An 18,340-nucleotide genomic window follows, 5' to 3' on the forward strand; every position below is an offset into this window, starting at 1 on the left:
AAAAGGAATACGAAAGAGCTTTCTAGGGTGATAAAAATGTTCTAGATTTTTATTGTAGTAGGTAAATAATCTATACATTTGTCAAAACTTAACAAATTACACACTTAAAATGGGAACACTTTGTTATACATAAACTACACCACAATTAAAATTGATAAAATACATGGCTTAAGCATTGCTGATTCCCCGTAGACATTATCCACAGCTCTCGTTTCACCAAGAAGCCTCTTTTCTAGGAGTACTTACACACATCACTTAGATTTTCCATAATTAATTTGGCCCCTAGAGGGAACCCATGTTTCATAAACTGAAAAGCTTGGCCACGATTTGAATATCACAGAGAAGAGTAATACGTGTGAAAAATGTTATTAACAGATTTCTAAGAATTTAGTAATAAACTTTGATAAAACTCTTTTTGGCCATAATGTGACTTGTGGAAGGGATGAAGCTCCTTTCATTAGTGTATTTAAAGAGAGAACCCAGCCATCGCTGGCGTGGCTCAGGGGTTAGTGTCTGACTGGGCCTCAGAGGGTCTTATTCCTGGTCAAGCTTGCACCTGAGTTGCAAGTCCGACCTGCCCCCAGCAGGGACCCCTGGTAGGCAACCAATCAAAGTGCTCTCTCTCTCCCCCCTCTCTCTCTGCCCTCTCCCCCCTCTGTAAAATCAATGGAAAAAATATCCCTGCTCCTCAGGGTAAGAATTAAAAAAAAAAAAAAAAGTGGACCCAATCTTGACTGTCATCTAAATGTTGTGAGTCACTTAAACATAACCGTGGCATATTTTGTATTGATTTGAGAGACAGACAGAGAGAGGGTGATCTATGGACTTGTTGGTCACGGATCTATACATTCATTAGTTGATTCCTGTAGGTGTCCTGACAGGATGGCACCCACAGCGCTAGCACATTGGGACGATATGCTAACCAACTGAGCTGCCCAGCCAGGGCACCGTGGAGTGATTTTTAAAATAAGGCCATACTTTTGGTTACAAAAGTTATACATGTTCATTATAAAAAAATTGAAAACTGCAGAAAAGTGGAATGAAAAGAGGAAGAGGTAAAGAATTAAAAGGAGTAACTGCCATAATATGCATAGTCTGTAAGTAAGAATGCTGTCAAAATTTAGGTGCATTACCCCACAGCTTTTATTTACACATTAATTTTACTTGATTGTAGTCACATATAACAGTTAGAATTTGACCACTATTTGGTATCTAAAATAAAGTATAAATTAAATATTTGTTCATAATATAGAATATTCATAATTACATTAATTATGTTTCTTTGAAGTGTTTTAATAACTAAGAAAGTTATACTAAAACCTTATTAATACTTAGTAGCCAAATTTAATTGTTCATATTTCTTTGGTGACTCTAACTCTCTTAGGCAGGAAAATCTAATTGAGTCATTACAACTAGAAAGGGGTGGGCAGTGGATGGCAGAATCATTTTTTTCTTATACTAAATAATCTCCACTTAAATTGTTAGGGGGGAAAGTGTAATCTATGAACTGGAAAAAATCTCGGACATAAAGAACAGTTTTTGCATTATTTACATATTAGGCTTATGGCACATTTCCAAGGAAAAAGAAACTGCGTATATTTAACTAGGTTTTACCTTGTCACATAACAAAAACATATTCAGGCTTAAGTAGAGGGTCAGTGAAATGGGTAAGAAACAGTAAGTTGTGACTTACTGTTATTAAGTGGACTTATCTGTACTATTATTAAAATCCATTTGGCACAATGTATGTTTTAACTGACAGAAGAGATAAAGGGAAGAGAGTTAACATAAATGTTAACAATATTAAGAATAAACAGTATTTATTAATATTTATTGAAAACTTATTATTACATTCCTGGCATAGGTATTGTGTGTTTCATCATTACCTTTCCTTCATTTAATTCTTACAACAGCTTAATAAGGGTTTTCCTTCTCATTTTACAGATATAGAATCTGAGTCTCTGAGAGATTAAATAATTTTTCCAAAGTCACACAGCTAGTATGTGCCAAACTTAGGGTTGACAGACAAGCCTGTCTGGCTGTCACAGCCTTACCTTTAATCTATGCACTCATTTCCAGGAACTTCCATGAATGTAAGACCCTTCCAAAGCAGGACTTCTTTATCCCATGTTAAGATGCATCGCCATCATGATGTTGTATTAGAAGAAACCTCAGCCTAAGGAATTAACTTAAAAGGCCTATTTTCTTCAGTCCCAGAAAAGAACTCCAAAGGGCAATTTGATTTCTAACTCAAACCAAAGATGAGATTCTTGGTTTACTTCTACTACTTTATCAAATATCAATAGCAAATAACAATGTAGGGAGCGGTTTGCCCTTGTACTTATGTTTGTTTTATCTCCCTCATTGTCTAGGGGCTATTTTGGTGACTATAACATTATTTATATACACAGATGATCTTACTATATTGGTTGCTTTTATAAGACATCTTTTTGGCACTATATTTGAGTGTAAATGAAACCCTTTCTTAGCCTCTATAACAAGAAGAGAATAAATCACATCCCCATGATGTTCTTTATTGAGGTTAACTGATACGGTGTAAAAAGGGGTAAGTTTGGGAATCATACCTGAAAGCATATAACAGTCAAGGCAGTTTTGCATTTATTTATGAATTTACAATACAGTGATTTTAAAATTTAATGTAATGACTATTTACTCAGAACATACTATGTGCCTATATTAATAAACTGGTAATGGATTAAATTATCTGTAGTCATTGCCAAGAATGCATTAAACATCCATTCTAGGTTTAAAAACTCTTAGTAAAATATGACTGCACACTTACTGTTGGGGTGCCTAAAGAGCTCAAGAAACCATCTCAGCACTAAAACATATACAAAAAAAGAAAAAAAAGGTCAGATGAGTGGCAAATGAAATCAAACCCAGTATTTAATATTGCTAGAAACAGACACAGGAAGATATAGCTTGAGATGCAAGCAAAATAGACTCCCAACTGAATACCACAAATCAGCAGAAAGCCACCAAGTCACTGGCAATGTCGACCCAGAGGGACCTCACACACACGGAGGCCCTGATTCCAAGAGGAAAAAGGGAAGTAGTAAATTGAGCATGTCTGATTCATTCTTTCCAAACAAGGTAAGTTATTTATCCTCTGATCAGAATCGTAAAAAGGACAAGTAAAGACTAGAAACGTTATGCAATTTCACCAGCTCAATTTTAAAAGAAACGTCAATGTGGAAAAATGTTCTTCCAACAGGTATTTTAAAAATACAACAAACAGATTTTCAGAAGTACTAGACAGTAGAATTAGACAAGGGAAAGAAATGAGATTCAGAGATTAGAGCAAAAGAAGCGAAAGACTAGAAGCACCCTAATTATATCCATATGAAACTTTCTAAATAAATAATGAAATACTGTGCTTCACATCTCTCTACCTCTACCGAGATATATGAAAATATTCACTGAAATCAAACATTCATCAAAACACATTTTTAACAAAGCAAGGAAGGTGCAGAACAGTATGCATGGTATTTCTCCATGTGTACCATAAAAAAGTGTGTGTGTGTGTGTGTGTGTGTGTGTGTATTACTGTAGTCTGCAACATGCACACACATATAAACACACGGGCTGATTTATATAGAGAATATTTTTTTCCAAGAATGATACTTACAGGTTCTGGGAGGGGAAACGAAGATCCAGAGTGGAAGGGAGTGGTTTGAGGGTTTGGGGGATTTTTTTGTTGAGTGTTTCTTTTGTTTTTGTTTTTACTATATAACCATTTTTACCATTTGAATTTTTATAATGTGCACATACTTTTTCTTCAATGAAAAAGTATAACCAGTTTACCTGCTTGGTGTTTTAGCTTCTGAATAACTAACAGTGTGTTGAGTAGAGTGCTTATGAAATGATCATAAAGGTAGTTGGGAATTTGGATCCTTCTGTCAGTGGACTATTAAACTGTGAAAAGCTCAGGGAAGACTGGGCTAGTTCTCGGGCCAGCTAATAGTGTTCTGCATGTTTTGAGGCATATCATAAGAACAAATAATAAGAAATTTTATAAAGAATCAGATTGTGTAAGCCACTTGTTATGGACTATTGAATTTGTCCCCCAATCCATATGTTGAAGTCCTAAGCTTCAGTACTTCACAATGTGACCTTATTTGGAGATAGGCTACTTTAAAAAGGAATTAAGTTAAAATGAGGTCACTAGGGTGGGCCTTATTCCATTGTCATTGGTGTTTTTATAGAAAAGGAGATCAGAACGCAGACACGTACAGAGGGAAGACTCTGTGAGCATACATGGAGAAGACAGCCATTTGTAAGTCAAGGAGAAAAGCCTCAGAAGAAACCAGCCCTGAGGACATTTTTACCTTGGACTTCTTCTAGCCACCAGAACTATGGAAAAATAAATTTCTTTTGGTTAAGCCACTCAGTCTGTGGTACTTTGTTGTGGGAGCCCAAGCAAACTAATACACCACCTAAACTCAGTGACTACAGGTGATAGACAGCCCTTGGATCTCTAGAAAAATGACCTGATGAGATCCGCTCTGTAGAGCAATCCCTTTGCAGTAAATAAGATTGACAGGAGTGGGCAGCCTGGAGTCTCGGGGACTGGTTAAGAAGTTATGCCAATAGCCTAGTGAAAGCTGATAAAAGGCATAATTAAGGCAATTTCACAGGGAAGGGAGAGGAGTTCCATATGAGAGTTGTTAAGGGTTAGAAATGGCAGGACCCAGAGCCCAGTTGGATGCAAACAGAGGGAGAGGGTCAGCCTGTGATGAAACCAAGGCCCCTGGCTTAGATACCTGAGAGAACCGTTTAAAAAGGAAAACAGAAAGGCAGAGGAGTCGCGGGTCCCCACGTGAACTCTGGGAGAGCTGACTAAATCACAGCAGTTACCTGCTGCCATCAGCAACAAGCAGAAAGTGCAGAGAAAGCATAAATCCAGATGAGGATCGCAGAAGCTGGAGACCAGCGAAGGGAGGCCGGCGGAGCTGGCAAGGAGCAGCAGGCAGGATGTCTCCGCCCGGGAATTACACCCTCACGGGCAAGAAAGGCACCTCGCCAGAAACACAGGGCCTCTTTCCAGAGCCTTCCCCCTCGGCATTCCAGAGGCTGGGTGCGGCCGGGTGGAGCGGGCCTTGCTGCCCGAAGGGGGAATGGGAGAAAACGCAGATAACAGTCTTGGCATCGGCACTTGGCTCTGCCTTTATCAGGTTTTATAACCTTGGGCAAGGCAGTTGGTTTCTCTTTGCCTCATTTCCTTTCACTAGCAAAATCTGGGTGAAGATGAAACGATTGTTATTATGACATTTTATTGGCTAATTAATAGAGGGTGCAGAAAAAGCCTCTATTGACTGAGCCAGGAGGTGGGGAGGAGATGAAAGACGTTCCATCTTTTAGGACCCAGAGCCAAAACAGAAAATGGCATTTTCAGAGAACCAAGAAGTGATTTGCTATAACTAGAGCATGGAGTCTCATAGAGACGAAGTGAGAAAACCTAAATTATAAGCTGTTAAGTAACTTGACCAAGATTGTGTAGCTAATAATGCTCTGATCTGTGAATTAAGCATGTCTTCACCAGGACTTACATTAAACTATTAATCATATGCAAACTCCCGACACCAGCATAGAAACAGGAGAAGAACATTGCCAAGGGTAATACTCTGATAGTCCTTAAACTGAGGTCTTTAAATAACATTTAAATTTTTTCTTCTCACACCTGTTTGTTAAACTTATTTCTAAAGGCTTTTGTACCTGGATGCTATTATAAAGGGTCCTTTTATAATAGTATATATGGTGTCTTTAATACTACACATTCCAATTTTTGAATATTAATTTATACTCATCAGCCTTCTAATTACGTATCTGTAAATTATTTTGCATTTTCTACATAGACAATTACCTCATCTGCTACTAATAGCAGTTTTGTTTTTCCACTTATTATAAATTTTAATGTCTTTTTCTAAATTTACTGCACTGGTTAAAATTCTCAGTACAAGCTTAAAGGTAAGTGGATAATAGCAAGTACTCTTGTTTTGCTCTCACCAAACCTCTTCAACATTTCACCACTAAGTATAATATTTATTGTAGATGTTTTAGGAGTTTATGAGATTGAGGAAGTCACCTGCTATGAATAATTTCTCAAGTTTCCTTTTAAACCACAAGTGAATACTGAATTATTATTTTTTTTAATCCTGGAATTTTCATTCTGAGTTCAAACTATGGTGAGATGGTCAATCCTGAACCTAATGAACTTCTGAGGAGTCTTGGAGATGAACATAGAGCCCTGTGGTCTGTGAACAGCGGTTGAAAACTTCAGAATTAATTTAATTGGGAACTTAAACAGAAACACAGAACATTGTCCTTGAGATTTGTGCAATATATGCTCTCCCCTCCCAATAATAAGTGAGATCTTAAAGAGATTCTAAAAGCAGAACAAACAAACAAAAACACACCAAAAAGATTGTCAGGGATATTGCTAAACAATATATGGCAAATATTTTATGATGCAGCTTGGGAGATACATGTGTAGATTACCAAACCTACAGAACCTTGTGCATAGAATTACATGTATTATGTACATATTACATATATAGGAATAAATGCTTTCTGACTATTTATTGGTGAAAAGGTCCTTTCTTTCATTTTAACTGACATTATTCATAGTCAGTGATAGAAAATGTGGTGGTACATACAGAACGCTGTATCCTAAATATATGGTTAGTATAATATCTCAGACAAATTTGCTTAGAAATGCATATGTTTTATAGCTATTTTTAAGAACCTAATAAATATTATGGAATCACTTTAGAGTTTTAAATAAACCATTTTTTTAAAGGTAGTACTCTCATTTTTAGTAATCTAAATGGCCTCCTTTCAGAATCACATTGAAAAATGAAAAATTAATTTGCTTGGCTCTTGAGGACATATGGGCAATAATCATTATCAAACAGATAATATAAATATAAAAGACCAAACTTTCCAATTTTTAGGAGGCACTATAGAAAATACTTTTATTACTTTGAGAAGAGACTAGCCATGAAAAAGTTATTTCACAAAAATCTATTTTAAAAACTCCACAAATGCAACTTTTTGCTACATATATGTGACAAATGATCAGTATGCAAAATGTTTGTTTTTTAAAAAGCTTTTATGAAATGGCAAATAACAGAATGTATGGGGAAAATAAATAAAATTTCACAGCGGATAAACACATATAGCTTATAAGCAATGCAAAAGATGTCCAGTCTCAGTTGTAATAAGGGAAATGCAAATTAAAATCACAGTAAGATACCATTATATAGTAATTTGGCAATAATTTTTAAAGCCTGACAATGCCAAGTGTTGGCCAATAGGTAGAGGAAGAAGAACTTTCATGAATTGCTTTTGGGAGGAATAAATCACTTGGAGAATAGCATTCTTTGATGAAGTTAAAGATGTACATACCTGTGAGCCAGTTATTTCCCTCCTATATTTTTATCCCAGAGTATTTCTGACACATGTATAGCAGGAGACCAGTACAAAAATGTTGAAGACTGTATTTTTTCATAATAGCAAAACTGTAAGCCACCCTAATTTCAACCTAACAGTGGAGTAGATAAATAAATGTTGGTGTCATCATAAAATGGAATAGCAGTTATTTGTAAAAATAAATCATCCTAGATTAAACTCACAAATGTATAGTGAGAGAATTGTCATTTATATATCATCTCATTTATTCAAACTCAAAAAACCAACAAAACTAAAAATTAATTTTTTATAATTTCTCTCATAGGTGAAACCATCTTCTCTCAAGAACTGTCTAGCTCTTTATTCAAATTATAATTCACAACCCTGAGGGGACACATCTGGAAAGCTGATGAATATTCTATTGAGCTCCTCCCCTGAGACCTCCCCTAAAATCCCCACTTTTAAACTCTTAAGACAAGGAACCCAGTTCTCTGTCTCTCTCTCTCTCTCCCAGGAGCATACCTGTCCCTTCCCCCCCTCCCTTTCCCAGGCTTGTCTTTTTGTCTGCCTTTCTCCTAAGCTCCAAGGGCCCTTCTTTTGCTTCTGTAACTTGTTTCCTAAGCCCACACAGCCCAACTGACTCACTTCTTCCATGGCTCACTTCTTCTACCTTTGTGACTTTCTAAATAAACTTTGCTTGTATTTGAGTCTTGGATCTAAATTCTTTCTTAGCCAAAACTCAAGGACTGAGGTCTAACATCTAGTGTCAATTCACCTTTAACGGTCCCGGATGAGAGAGATTACAGAAGTTTTATATTTGTTAGGATCAGAGCAATTAACAAGACAAATGGCTACAGATTTAATACTCATGGTATGTGAGTAATCTAGGGCTTTTCACAAGAACAGGGAGGAGTCCAAGGGAATTTTATTTCCCATAGCCTAAAACATGTGCTCCTGACTTAGAGTTCAGGAAGGAGTCAGTGATGGCATTTATGCAGCTTCCAGAATGGTTCCCATTTGTTTACCTCTGTACAATTTAAAAATTGCTTTTCTACCTTATCTCATTGATTCTGAGAAAATACCATTGAACTTATAAAGAAACTATTATTTATATTAAATTTTCAGGGGAGAACATGGAGTCTCAGAGTAGCTGTACCCAGGTGCTCAGGACAAGCCTGGTCATGCACCCACCGTCTTCCTCCTGCTGAAAAGCCCAGGGACAGGTGCTGAATCAGAGATGAGCCCTCCTAACTTTTGCATAAACTGTCCTGCTTTTCAGATTTCAGTACAGTCTTTTCAGTGACTCAGACCTTTCCTTTTTCCTATCATTAGATGCCAGCCTTTGTGTCTACTTCGAAAGCTGGATGTGTTCCTGTCATCCTGGGGCAATGCAAATTGAAGTTTACAGGTTTAGAAATGTTTAAACCATCACCATACCTGTGAAGCACTGGAACAGCCTTATACTTGTGCCTGTTATCTTTCCGTGAAGGTTAGAAAATGAAGCCCTTCTCTACTTGACCTTTTACCCAGAGGAAGCACTCACCACTTGCTTTATCTGCCCCCCCCCCCCACTTGGCACAAGTTATTTGAGTTCTGAGGAAGAATCTGTTAGGGGTGGGAAAATGGCAACCTCAGTTCTTGAATTCTGGCTAAGAGAATTCAGGGCAAAACTCAATGATAAGACACAGTTTATTTAGAAAGCCACAGAGGTAGAAGAAGTGAGGCATAGAAGAAACGGGCTCAGGAAACAGTTACAGAAAAGAAGGGCCCTTAGAGCTTAGGAGATGGGAAGGGAGAGGGAGAGAAAGCACACCCTGGGGAAAGAAGGGACTGGGGAAGGGGGAAGGCACCGGTGTGCTCCAGAGAGTCGCACTGGGCCCTCTATCCTGAGGGCCTTTATCTGAAGTCTCAGGAGGATCTCAAAAGGTTATTCACCAGCTTTCCAGGTGTACCTCCTCAGGGTTCTGGCCTCCGCTGATTGGTCAGTGCCAGGACAGGGGCCATTAGTCATTGCAGCGGGTCCTGAGGTCAGCAGTGGAATTGCTTCATCTGGTTTTGCTGCTTTTCTGGGCCTGGAGCTGAAACACAGCCGAGGCCTGGATGTCATCATCAGGGGTGAATGCTTAAGGGAGTGGTAGTACACGGCTTGTAGTTTTGCCTGTTCCTCGGCACACAGGGTTCTCACCCTGGTGACCCTCTGCACCTGGCCCATTGTTCATGCTCTGCTCATGCCTATATAACTGCCTACTGCAGATCCACTTTACAATTTAACTTCCAGCTTCATTAAGAGGGAAATGTATGTATAATTTGAAAAATCATTTAACAAAATAATGTCAACAAGAGCTCTTTTAAAAATATGTGTAAGCATTTGAAATATTTTAAACAGCTAGGATTAAGAAACAGATTGGTTATACTAAAATAAAATGAAGCTTTTGTGTAAAACAGGAATTCTTAGGGTGAGGGCCTGCAAGGACTTTGAAAGTGTATCAAATATGCTTGCATGAACAGGGGTGAAACTAAGAGAAGTGCCAACTAAGGGTAGTCATTTAGTGGGTGTGAGCTACAGTCTATTATAAATTTATAGTACTTGGATATTCAGGAGGAACAAGAGATCCAGAAGTTAAAACAAATCAAAGCAAGAAACTTTTATAAAAACTTTTATTTTCATGTTATTTGAAAAATACATCTATAAATATAACTTCTCTATTCCAAGACATAGAGAAACAATGCATAATTGACACTAAACAAGGCATTATGCCTTACTAGGTAGACATAAAATGTCCAAGGGATATTTAGAACATTAATTCACTTCAACATCAGGAATGATGACCACATACTGCGAAACTGTTTCAATAAATAACAACTGACATTCTTCTCAACAGTACAAAAGTAGGTGTACGGGGAACATTTCCCTGCCTTAACAGTGACCTATTTGCTTGAACCCCCCCCCCCCCACTATTTATCTCTGGCCTTCATTGTAGTGGGTGGAAAGGTGTGGTCTTCCACTCACCCCACCAACCAAAAATATTAGTTGCATGAAGAACATTTAAAATGCATCATCTTCAATTAAATAACAGGGCTGAACTAACTTTGATTTAACAGGAAAATGACCCTTTAAAATAACAGTACAGCAAATTACCAAACACTTCCATATCTTTCAATATTAGAACATTAACCGATACACGAGCTTTAAAAAATAAATAAATAAATACATTCATATGCAAAGGCACAGAGCTCTCAGAAGGAACCGGCTCCTTGAAGCAGCCTGGGTGGCCGGCAGCGCCCCGGCTCCTCCTCAGCCGGCTCCACTAAGGGTGGACGGAGCCGCGTCGGCCTCCTCCTCCTCCCTCCGCGGGCGGGCACCGCCCCTGCGAGGAGAAAACTGTTGCTTATTGGGACTCAGCAACCTGACCGCATAGCCCTGGGCCAAGCGGTCACTGCCTGTGCCCTTGCTGCCCTGGGTGGCAGGAAATGCCGGCTGCTGAATGCTGTTTAATTCAAAAGAAGGGCCCTGAGGTCACAACTGGATTATTAGCTTCAAAAAATAATGTTACACCAAAAAAGTACATGCCTGACATCACTTAAGCCTAACAGCAGGCTCCAGAGAGGAGCTATTATTATTTTCCCCACATTATTGAGATTCAAAAAGACTAAGTACTTTCTCCCCCACTACAGGGATAATAAAAGGTGGAGCCGAGACTTCATTAGGAGCAGGGATCCCTACAAAGTCCCTTCTGTTCACCACTAAGGTTCAGAGGCCCACGTTGTCCCAAACCAGGGGCTCCACTCTTCCTGTCTGAAGCCAGCGAGATAAACAGCGTTTGCTCCTTAAGGGGCGGGAAGCATTTCAGATCATTGGGCAAACGCACTTAATCTCTTAGGAAGGCGCAGGGACCCACAGCCATTTGATGGGGGCGGGGGGCGCTGGAAATAGCCTTCCGGCACCAGGGCGCATTGGTGGTCTTAATGACACATCTAATAGTGAAATCATGCCTTTTCACCCCTTCAGCTAACCCTGGGCTTCCCTGCATGGTTTCAGGGGGCAGGCCCCAGTGTCTGTCCCAAGTGACCCTGGTCCCATAACTCACTTGTTCAGCATCTTCTCCAGGATCCTCTTCACCATGGGGGCCGCGGGGTTGAGGCAAGCTTTCTGCCCATTCTTGAGGGTGGCTCTGCGGACAGAAGGGGGTCCGGGTGAGACGGGGCGGGCTGGGGGCAGGGCGGGGCGTCTGGGGCGACCAGGGCAGGCACTTACATGACTTCGGTTTGGGCGCAGTGGGGTCCCGGGGACGTCACCTGCACACTCTGGATGTTCTTGGGGTGGATCCCCTGCGAGGTCTGCAAGCACTGGCAGCGCAGCTCAGAAGCCACGGGCGCCCCTGCGGGGACAGGGGGCTCGGTTAGCGCGGCCGCCCCCCGACGGGCGCCCGCCCCCCGCGCCCCCCGCCCGCCCTCGGGCTCCCGGGGCCCCGAGTGTCACCTGCAGCGCGCCGGCAGGCGGCCACCAGGAGCAGGAGCAGGAGCGGCAGCGCGGCCCGGAGGAGCCCGGGGGCGCGGGGGGCGCGGGGGGCGCGGGGGGCGGTGCGGGCCATGGGCGCAGCTCGGAGGGTCGGGCGGCGGTGTCTGGAGCGCGCGCTGGCGGGAGAGCTGGCGGAGCGCGAGCTGTGACTCCCCGAGACGGGCGAACCCCTTTTATCTAAGGTCGGGGCGGAAAGCTCGCAGCCCCGGGGCCGGGAAATTCCCGGGGCTGCGGGTCGTCCGGGGGCTGGCGCTGCCCCGCCCGCGGGGAGGGGGTGAGGGGACGCGCGCCGCCGGGGCCGCCCCGCCCGCGGACCCGGGCTCTGCCAGGTTCTCTCCGCCCAGATCCCCAGGCGCAGGGAGTCGCTGCGTAAGAAGGGGTGTCACTGATTAGCGGGGACGGGTACCGCCCGGAACCGGAGCTCGCAGGAGGGGGGATTACTGTGCGCGGGTGCGCGCGAGTGTGTGCGCGCGAGTGTGTCTGTGCGCGGGTGTGTGCGCGCGGGTGTGCGTGCGAGGGTGTGTGCGCGCGGGTGTGTCTGTGCGCGAGTGTGTGCGCGGGTGTGTGTGTGCGCGGGTGTGTGTGTGCGTGGGTGTGTGCGCGGGTGTGTGTGCGAGGGTGTGTGCGCGGGTGTGTGTGCGCGGGTGTGTGCGCGCGGGTGTGTCTGTGCGCGAGTGTGTGCGCGGGTGTGTGTGTGCGCGGGTGTGTGTGTGCGTGGGTGTGTGTGTGCGCGGGTGTGTGCGCTGGTGTGTGTGCGCGGGTGTGTGTGCGCGCGGGTGTGTGTGCGCGGGTGTGTCTGTGCGCGGGTGTGTGTGTGCGCGGGTGTGTGTGAGCGGGTGTGTGTGCGCGGGTGTGTGTGTGCGCGGGTGTGTGTGCGCGGGTGTGTGCGTGCGCGGGTGTGTGTGCGCGGGTGTGTGCGCGGGTGTGTGTGCGCGAGTGTGCAGCGGGGAGAACGACCGCGTTCCACCTGTGCGTGTGAATAAGTGTGTCCCGGCTGGGTGGCTTCGTTTCCCTCCGCTTAAACACGCTCTAAAAACACAAGTGTCCCCTGCGATTATACAGAAGGTGCTGCGTAGGACCGCTCGCCTTTCGGGTGCTCCGCAGGCACAACAGCTCAGGCCGCGGTGTGCGGGGGCGGCGGTGTGAGGAGTTCAGCCGTGTTTACCCGCACGGAGAGTCCCGGTCCTCACGCGCCGCCCGCGCAACCCTGGAAAACCCCGCCCGCGGCCGCCCCGCCCCGCGCCCTGGGCGCTGGGCCGCCAACGGCCTCCCGCTCCCTCTGCAGCTGTGGGGCAGGGAAGGGTGCGCTGGGCCTACGGGGTCCGCACTCTGTACCTTGGTTCAAGCACAAAACATTAAAAACATTGAAAAATAAGCGACTGGGATCACAGCGAGCCTTCCCTGCTGCTCCGCGGTGAAGCGTCCCGGCGAGTCCGACCGCCCGTGTAACTGCCCGGGCACCACCCAAGGTGTCGGGGTCTAAACATAGGAAGAGAGGAAGTGTCTTCATGGAAATATTCTTTATCACGCTTGGTTATAACAGACATGAGAACATCGTGGGGATCCTGTTTTGACGCTTCCTGTGTAATGAAAGGAGAATTCGGGAAGCTGGGAGATGAGCTGTTAACTACAGTGAACGTATCACACAGTGAACACGGGCACAGAGTTCAGCTCGGGAAATTAGGAACCATACAAAACTTGATCACTAGCGAATAACTTCTGTAACATTTCAACATTTTGAAATTTGTCAGTAGATTCTTTATGGCCCATATATGCTGTTTTATAAAAAGGTCCCTGTGTATTGGAAAAATAAATATGATTGATGCGATTGTTGGGTGAAGTGTCTACACACATTGCTCGGCCAAGTTGGTGTTGGCTCACTCTTCTATACTGTTACTGATTCTTCACTGCTTTGCCTGTTAACTATTTAAAGAGGCGTGCTAGAATCTTTAACTAGAATTATGGTTTCATCTATTGGTCCTTTTAGTTTCTCTCCTTTTACTTTATATATTTTGATAAATGTTGTTAGGTTCATAAAATTTTAGAATTGTTTGTTTCTGGTAAAATTTCCCCCTTTTTATTTTGAATCACTTTTGTTTATCTCTAAGACTACTTCTTTCCTTACATCCTAAAATATTAATCAAGCTTTAATATATCAATTAACCAATATATTAATAATTTATATTAATAATAGGTTGATAATTAACAAGTAATTGATACATTAATATATCCATGGCAGGTTTCTTTCTGTTAGTTTTCCTATGATATAACACTCAATTCTTATTTTTAAAAATTTATTGTTTTGCAGAGAGGAAGAGGGATAGAGAGAGAGAGACAGAAAGAGACATCAATGTGATAGAGAAACATTGATCAGCCATCTCCCACATGTGCCCCGACCAGGATCGAACCTAGGACCTGGGTGTGTGCCCTGAATGGGAATCTAACCTGACACCTTTGGGTGCACTGGAAGATGCTCCCACCAACTGAGCCACACCCACCAGGGCAACACTCAAGTCTTTTAATTTCAAGCTATCTGGGTTCTAATATTTAAATTGTGTCTTTTTATGCAGCGTACATTTTTTGTCTTATTTATACAGTCTGTATTTAAGTCAAAATTTTTGAATTTTAAATGGAATGTTTGTTCATTTAAATTTACTTTAATTCTTAATATCTATAGTTGGGTTTCAGTCTACTATATTGATATTCTATTTGTCCTGTCTTTTTAAAAATAAATTTTCAGCCTTGGCTGGTGTTGCTCAATTGGAGCATCACCCTGTATACTGAAAGGTTTCAGGCGTCATACCTGGTCAGGGCACATACCTAGGTCGCTGATTGATGCCCGGTCAGGGCATGTAAGGAAGGCATCCAATCGATGTTCTCTCCCACACTGATGTTTCCACCCACCCTTTCTCTCTCACTTCCCCTCTCTCTAAAATCAATAAGTATATCCTCAGGTGGGGATTAAAAATAAATTAATTAACTTTCAATTGGGAATAGCTTTAGATTTATGAAAAAATGTATACAGATGTTACAGAGACTCCCTGTGGGCCTTTTGCCCAGTATCTCCTAAGCTGACTCTTACATCATTATAATAACATTTATCAAAATGAGGTGATCATGTGGGGAGTACAGATATTCACACAACACAGCTGGTGGTATAATCTTGACCACATGGTTAAGGTTTTGTCTGTTAAATTCTCCACTGCCACATTATTGTTTTTCATTTTTCCTAATCTCTTCTTTGGAAGTGAATCACAAAGCCGGGCCCCACTCACAGGAGGAAGGGAATTAAGCCCCACCTTCAGGAGGAGAAACGCTCTACTTACATTATGTATTAGGCTTCTTCACGAAAGACTTGTCCCTTCTCTCCTGTACCATCTGCTGCTTTGCTCCTTTATTTCTTCATTTCTGTCACCTTTTAATACTCAGGTATTTTCTTGTATTCCATTCTATCTCCTTTTCAGATTTTTAAATCCAAAATTTTGCATTTCCTTCTTAGAGGTTGCCCTAAAATATACTCTTGCCACAGTACAATTTTCCTAAACCTAACACTTTTCTCAAAGAATTTATGAAATATATTGTATTATAAATCCATTTATCCCCCTACCTGTCCTTTCTGCTATTTTTGTCATATATTTTACTTTACAGTGTTTATCTCCATAGGTCATCATTATTGTAAATAACACCAATTGTTTGAGTGCTTAGGGGGAATCCACTTTTCCACCTTTTGCTCCCAGCTTCATAAAAAAGAGACATTGCATAAATGTCTGAAAAACCACTTACCAAAAGCATTTAAGAGGAGCCCTTGTTAAAATATTTATAAAACATCCAGAAGTTTATAAAGAACTAATTTTGAATAATGAACTGGTGAGTATGAGAGACAACTGTATTTTAAGCCAATGAAAAGTAGGCTTCTCAGGGTGCGTAGGGAGGGTAGTGTGTCAGACATTCCTTTGTGAGTAAGAGAAATGAAAGGGAAGGAACAGCAGGAGCAGGCTAAAGGTAGGCACGTCCTACAACCTGACTGTACAACACCCCGGGCATCCAGCAGGGGGCCAAAGACCAAGAAAAATAAAACAAAATCTAAACAGAGTATATTTTGCAAAGCTTTTATTTTTATGTCATTTTTAAAAATGTAACAGTAGTTTTAACGTCTCTGTCCTAAGACAAAGAGAACATTGCATTGTGAGCATTAAACAAGGCATTATGCCTTACAAGCAAGACATAAAATGTCCAAGGGGTCTGCAACATTAAAATGTTGACCACATAGTGTGAAATAGCTTCAATAAATAACAAGTGACATTCTCATAAGCAAGTACAAATACAGATGTGCACACACTGTCCTTGACCCTAGTAATGATCTCACTGTCCAATTACTCAGGGTCCCCTCTCCCCTAACATCCTCCTGCACCTCTATCACAGTGCCTGGCACTTAATGGTGTCCCAATAAATATTAGTTTAATGAGACACTTAAAACCTATCATCTTCAAATTAAATAACAATCAGAACTGACTTATGCTGATTAAACATATTCACACCTTTAAATACTAACACATAAAATGTTAAAATACAGGCTTTGAAAAATAAATACATATATAGATAAATAGATCTCTGGTAAAAAACAACAACAGTCAAACACAGTAGTCCCTTCCTAGTTCTCTGAGGAGCCCAGCTCTCCCCTCTTCATCTTCAGCGCCGTAAGAGCAGGGACCTCCTTTCAGGAATTGCCACCAGGAGCTGCTGCTCTTGAAGTCAGTTGGTGTTGCCCCTAAGGTGAGAAAAGGGTGGTTGTCACGGGCATTCCAGAAGCTGCTCTTCCCCGCGCTGGCCCCTGAAGCTGGAGGAACTGCAGCAAGCAGGCCCTGGCCCAGCCCTGCGCCCGGAGCAGGTGCCTTCTGCCTGCTCTTTTGTTGAGAAAAGCCAGACTGAGGCTTCTGTCCTACTGGGCTAAAAATTCACACGCATGACCTCACTTAATCTTCATACAATACATTCCTGCTGAGGCTGCAAGGGATTAAAACAGTTTCCCAGGGATCCTGGACCTAGGGCTGCAAAGTGCCTGCTTTTCACCATTTAACACCCCTCCCCCCATGCTGTCCCAAACCAGGGGTTCCACTTTTCAGGTCTAAAGTCAATGAGGTACTGAGTCGAACAATGTTTATTCTTTAATGGGAAAGAGGCATCATTGGCTAAATCTGCTTAACCTCTTAGGAAGACACATTTACCCACATTCATTTGGATGGGGCTGGAGGGCACTGGAAATGTCCTGTGGCACCAGGGCACATTCGTGACCTGGCTGGCAAATCTGATCGTGAAATCCTGATCATTTTCACCCCTTCAGCTAACCCTGGGCTTCCCTGCATGGTTTCAGGGGGCAGGCCCCAGTGTCTGTCCCAAGTGACCCTGGTCCCATAACTCACTTGTTCAGCATCTTCTCCAGGATCCTCTTCACCATGGGGGCCGCGGGGTTGAGGCAAGCTTTCTGCCCATTCTTGAGGGTGGCTCTGCGGACAGAAGGGGGTCCGGGTGAGACGGGGCGGGCTGGGGGCAGGGCGGGGCGTCTGGGGCGACCAGGGCAGGCACTTACATGACTTCGGTTTGGGCGCAGTGGGGTCCCGGGGACGTCACCTGCACACTCTGGATGTTCTTGGGGTGGATCCCCTGCGAGGTCCGCAAGCAGTGGCAGCGCAGCTCAGAAGCCACGGGCGCCCCTGCGGGGACAGGGGCTCGGTTAGCGCGGCCGCCCCCCGACGGGCGCCCGCCCCCCGCGCCCCCCGCCCGCCCTCGGGCTCCCGGGGCCCCGAGTGTCACCTGCAGCGCGCCGGCAGACGGCCACCAGGAGCAGGAGCAGGAGCGGCAGCGCGGCCCGGAGGAGCCCGGGGGCGCGGGGGGCGCGGGGGGCGCGGGGGGCGCGGGCCATGGGCGCAGCTCGGAGGGTCGGGCGGCGGTGTCTGGAGCGCGCGCTGGCGGGAGAGCTGGCGGAGCGCGAGCTGTGACTCCCCGAGACGGGCGAACCCCTTTTATCCAGGGTCGGGGCGGAAAGCTCGCAGCCCCGGGGCCGGGAAATCCCCGGGGCTGCGGGTCGTCCGGGGGCAGGCGGAAGGCGCGGCCCCGCCCCTGGGGACGGTTGGGAGCGGGAACCCGAGGGTGATCCCCCCCCCCCCCCGGGCCGCCCGCAGGACTCCGCGGGCTCGGCGCCGCTCTCCTTCCGCCCGGATCCCCACAGCGCGGCTGAGTCGCTGCGGCGCACGAGCTGCTGGCGGCGGGGGCCGAGCGCGCGGGAACCTCCCCGCGCCGGGCGGGACGGGCAGACCCGGGACCCGCGCCGAGCGCGCCCCGCGTCCCGGGCAGACGCCGCCTCCGAGGCAGCTGCGGTCGCGGGCTGCGGCG

At 44.3% G+C, this 18,340-nt stretch overlaps 2 protein-coding genes across 2 annotated transcripts; both read right to left on the reverse strand.

The window, feature by feature from the left end:
• Positions 1 to 11,515: 11,515 nt before the first annotated feature.
• On the reverse strand, positions 11,516 to 12,023 carry LOC107534487 (permeability factor 2-like). The gene is made up of 3 exons (XM_087816431.1): positions 11,912 to 12,023; positions 11,687 to 11,810; positions 11,516 to 11,603 (listed from the first exon to the last, which is right to left on the reverse strand). Exons 1-3 carry the CDS (start codon positions 12,021 to 12,023, stop codon positions 11,516 to 11,518), a joined length of 324 nt encoding a protein of 107 aa, XP_087672557.1.
• A 5,343-nt stretch (positions 12,024 to 17,366) lies between these two features.
• LOC148094467 (permeability factor 2-like) lies at positions 17,367 to 17,870 on the reverse strand. The gene is made up of 3 exons (XM_087816437.1): positions 17,762 to 17,870; positions 17,538 to 17,661; positions 17,367 to 17,454 (listed from the first exon to the last, which is right to left on the reverse strand). The coding sequence occupies exons 1-3, from the start codon at positions 17,868 to 17,870 to the stop codon at positions 17,367 to 17,369; spliced, it is 321 nt and encodes a 106-aa protein (XP_087672563.1).
• Between the last annotated feature and the right edge of the window lie 470 nt (positions 17,871 to 18,340).

This window comes from Miniopterus natalensis, chromosome 1, assembly GCF_054644295.1.
Source record: "Miniopterus natalensis isolate mMinNat1 chromosome 1, mMinNat1.hap1, whole genome shotgun sequence".
NCBI classification, from domain to species: domain Eukaryota; kingdom Metazoa; phylum Chordata; class Mammalia; order Chiroptera; family Miniopteridae; genus Miniopterus; species Miniopterus natalensis.

What these genes read in the sequence shown, in the direction of transcription:
- LOC107534487 (XM_087816431.1), bottom strand. Translation starts at nt 12,023, where the DNA reads ATGGCCCGCACCGCCCCCCGCGCCCCCCGCGCCCCCCGCGCCCCCGGG. An exon ending in CGCCTGCCGGCGCGCTGCAG is followed by an intron (nt 11,811 to 11,911) that starts GTGACACTCGGG and finishes CTGTCCCCGCAG; the next exon opens with GGGCGCCCGTGGCTTCTGAG. An exon ending in TGCGCCCAAACCGAAGTCAT is followed by an intron (nt 11,604 to 11,686) that starts GTAAGTGCCTGC and finishes TTCTGTCCGCAG; the next exon opens with AGCCACCCTCAAGAATGGGC.
- LOC148094467 (XM_087816437.1), bottom strand. Translation starts at nt 17,870, where the DNA reads ATGGCCCGCGCCCCCCGCGCCCCCCGCGCCCCCCGCGCCCCCGGGCTC. An exon ending in CGTCTGCCGGCGCGCTGCAG is followed by an intron (nt 17,662 to 17,761) that starts GTGACACTCGGG and finishes CTGTCCCCGCAG; the next exon opens with GGGCGCCCGTGGCTTCTGAG. An exon ending in TGCGCCCAAACCGAAGTCAT is followed by an intron (nt 17,455 to 17,537) that starts GTAAGTGCCTGC and finishes TTCTGTCCGCAG; the next exon opens with AGCCACCCTCAAGAATGGGC.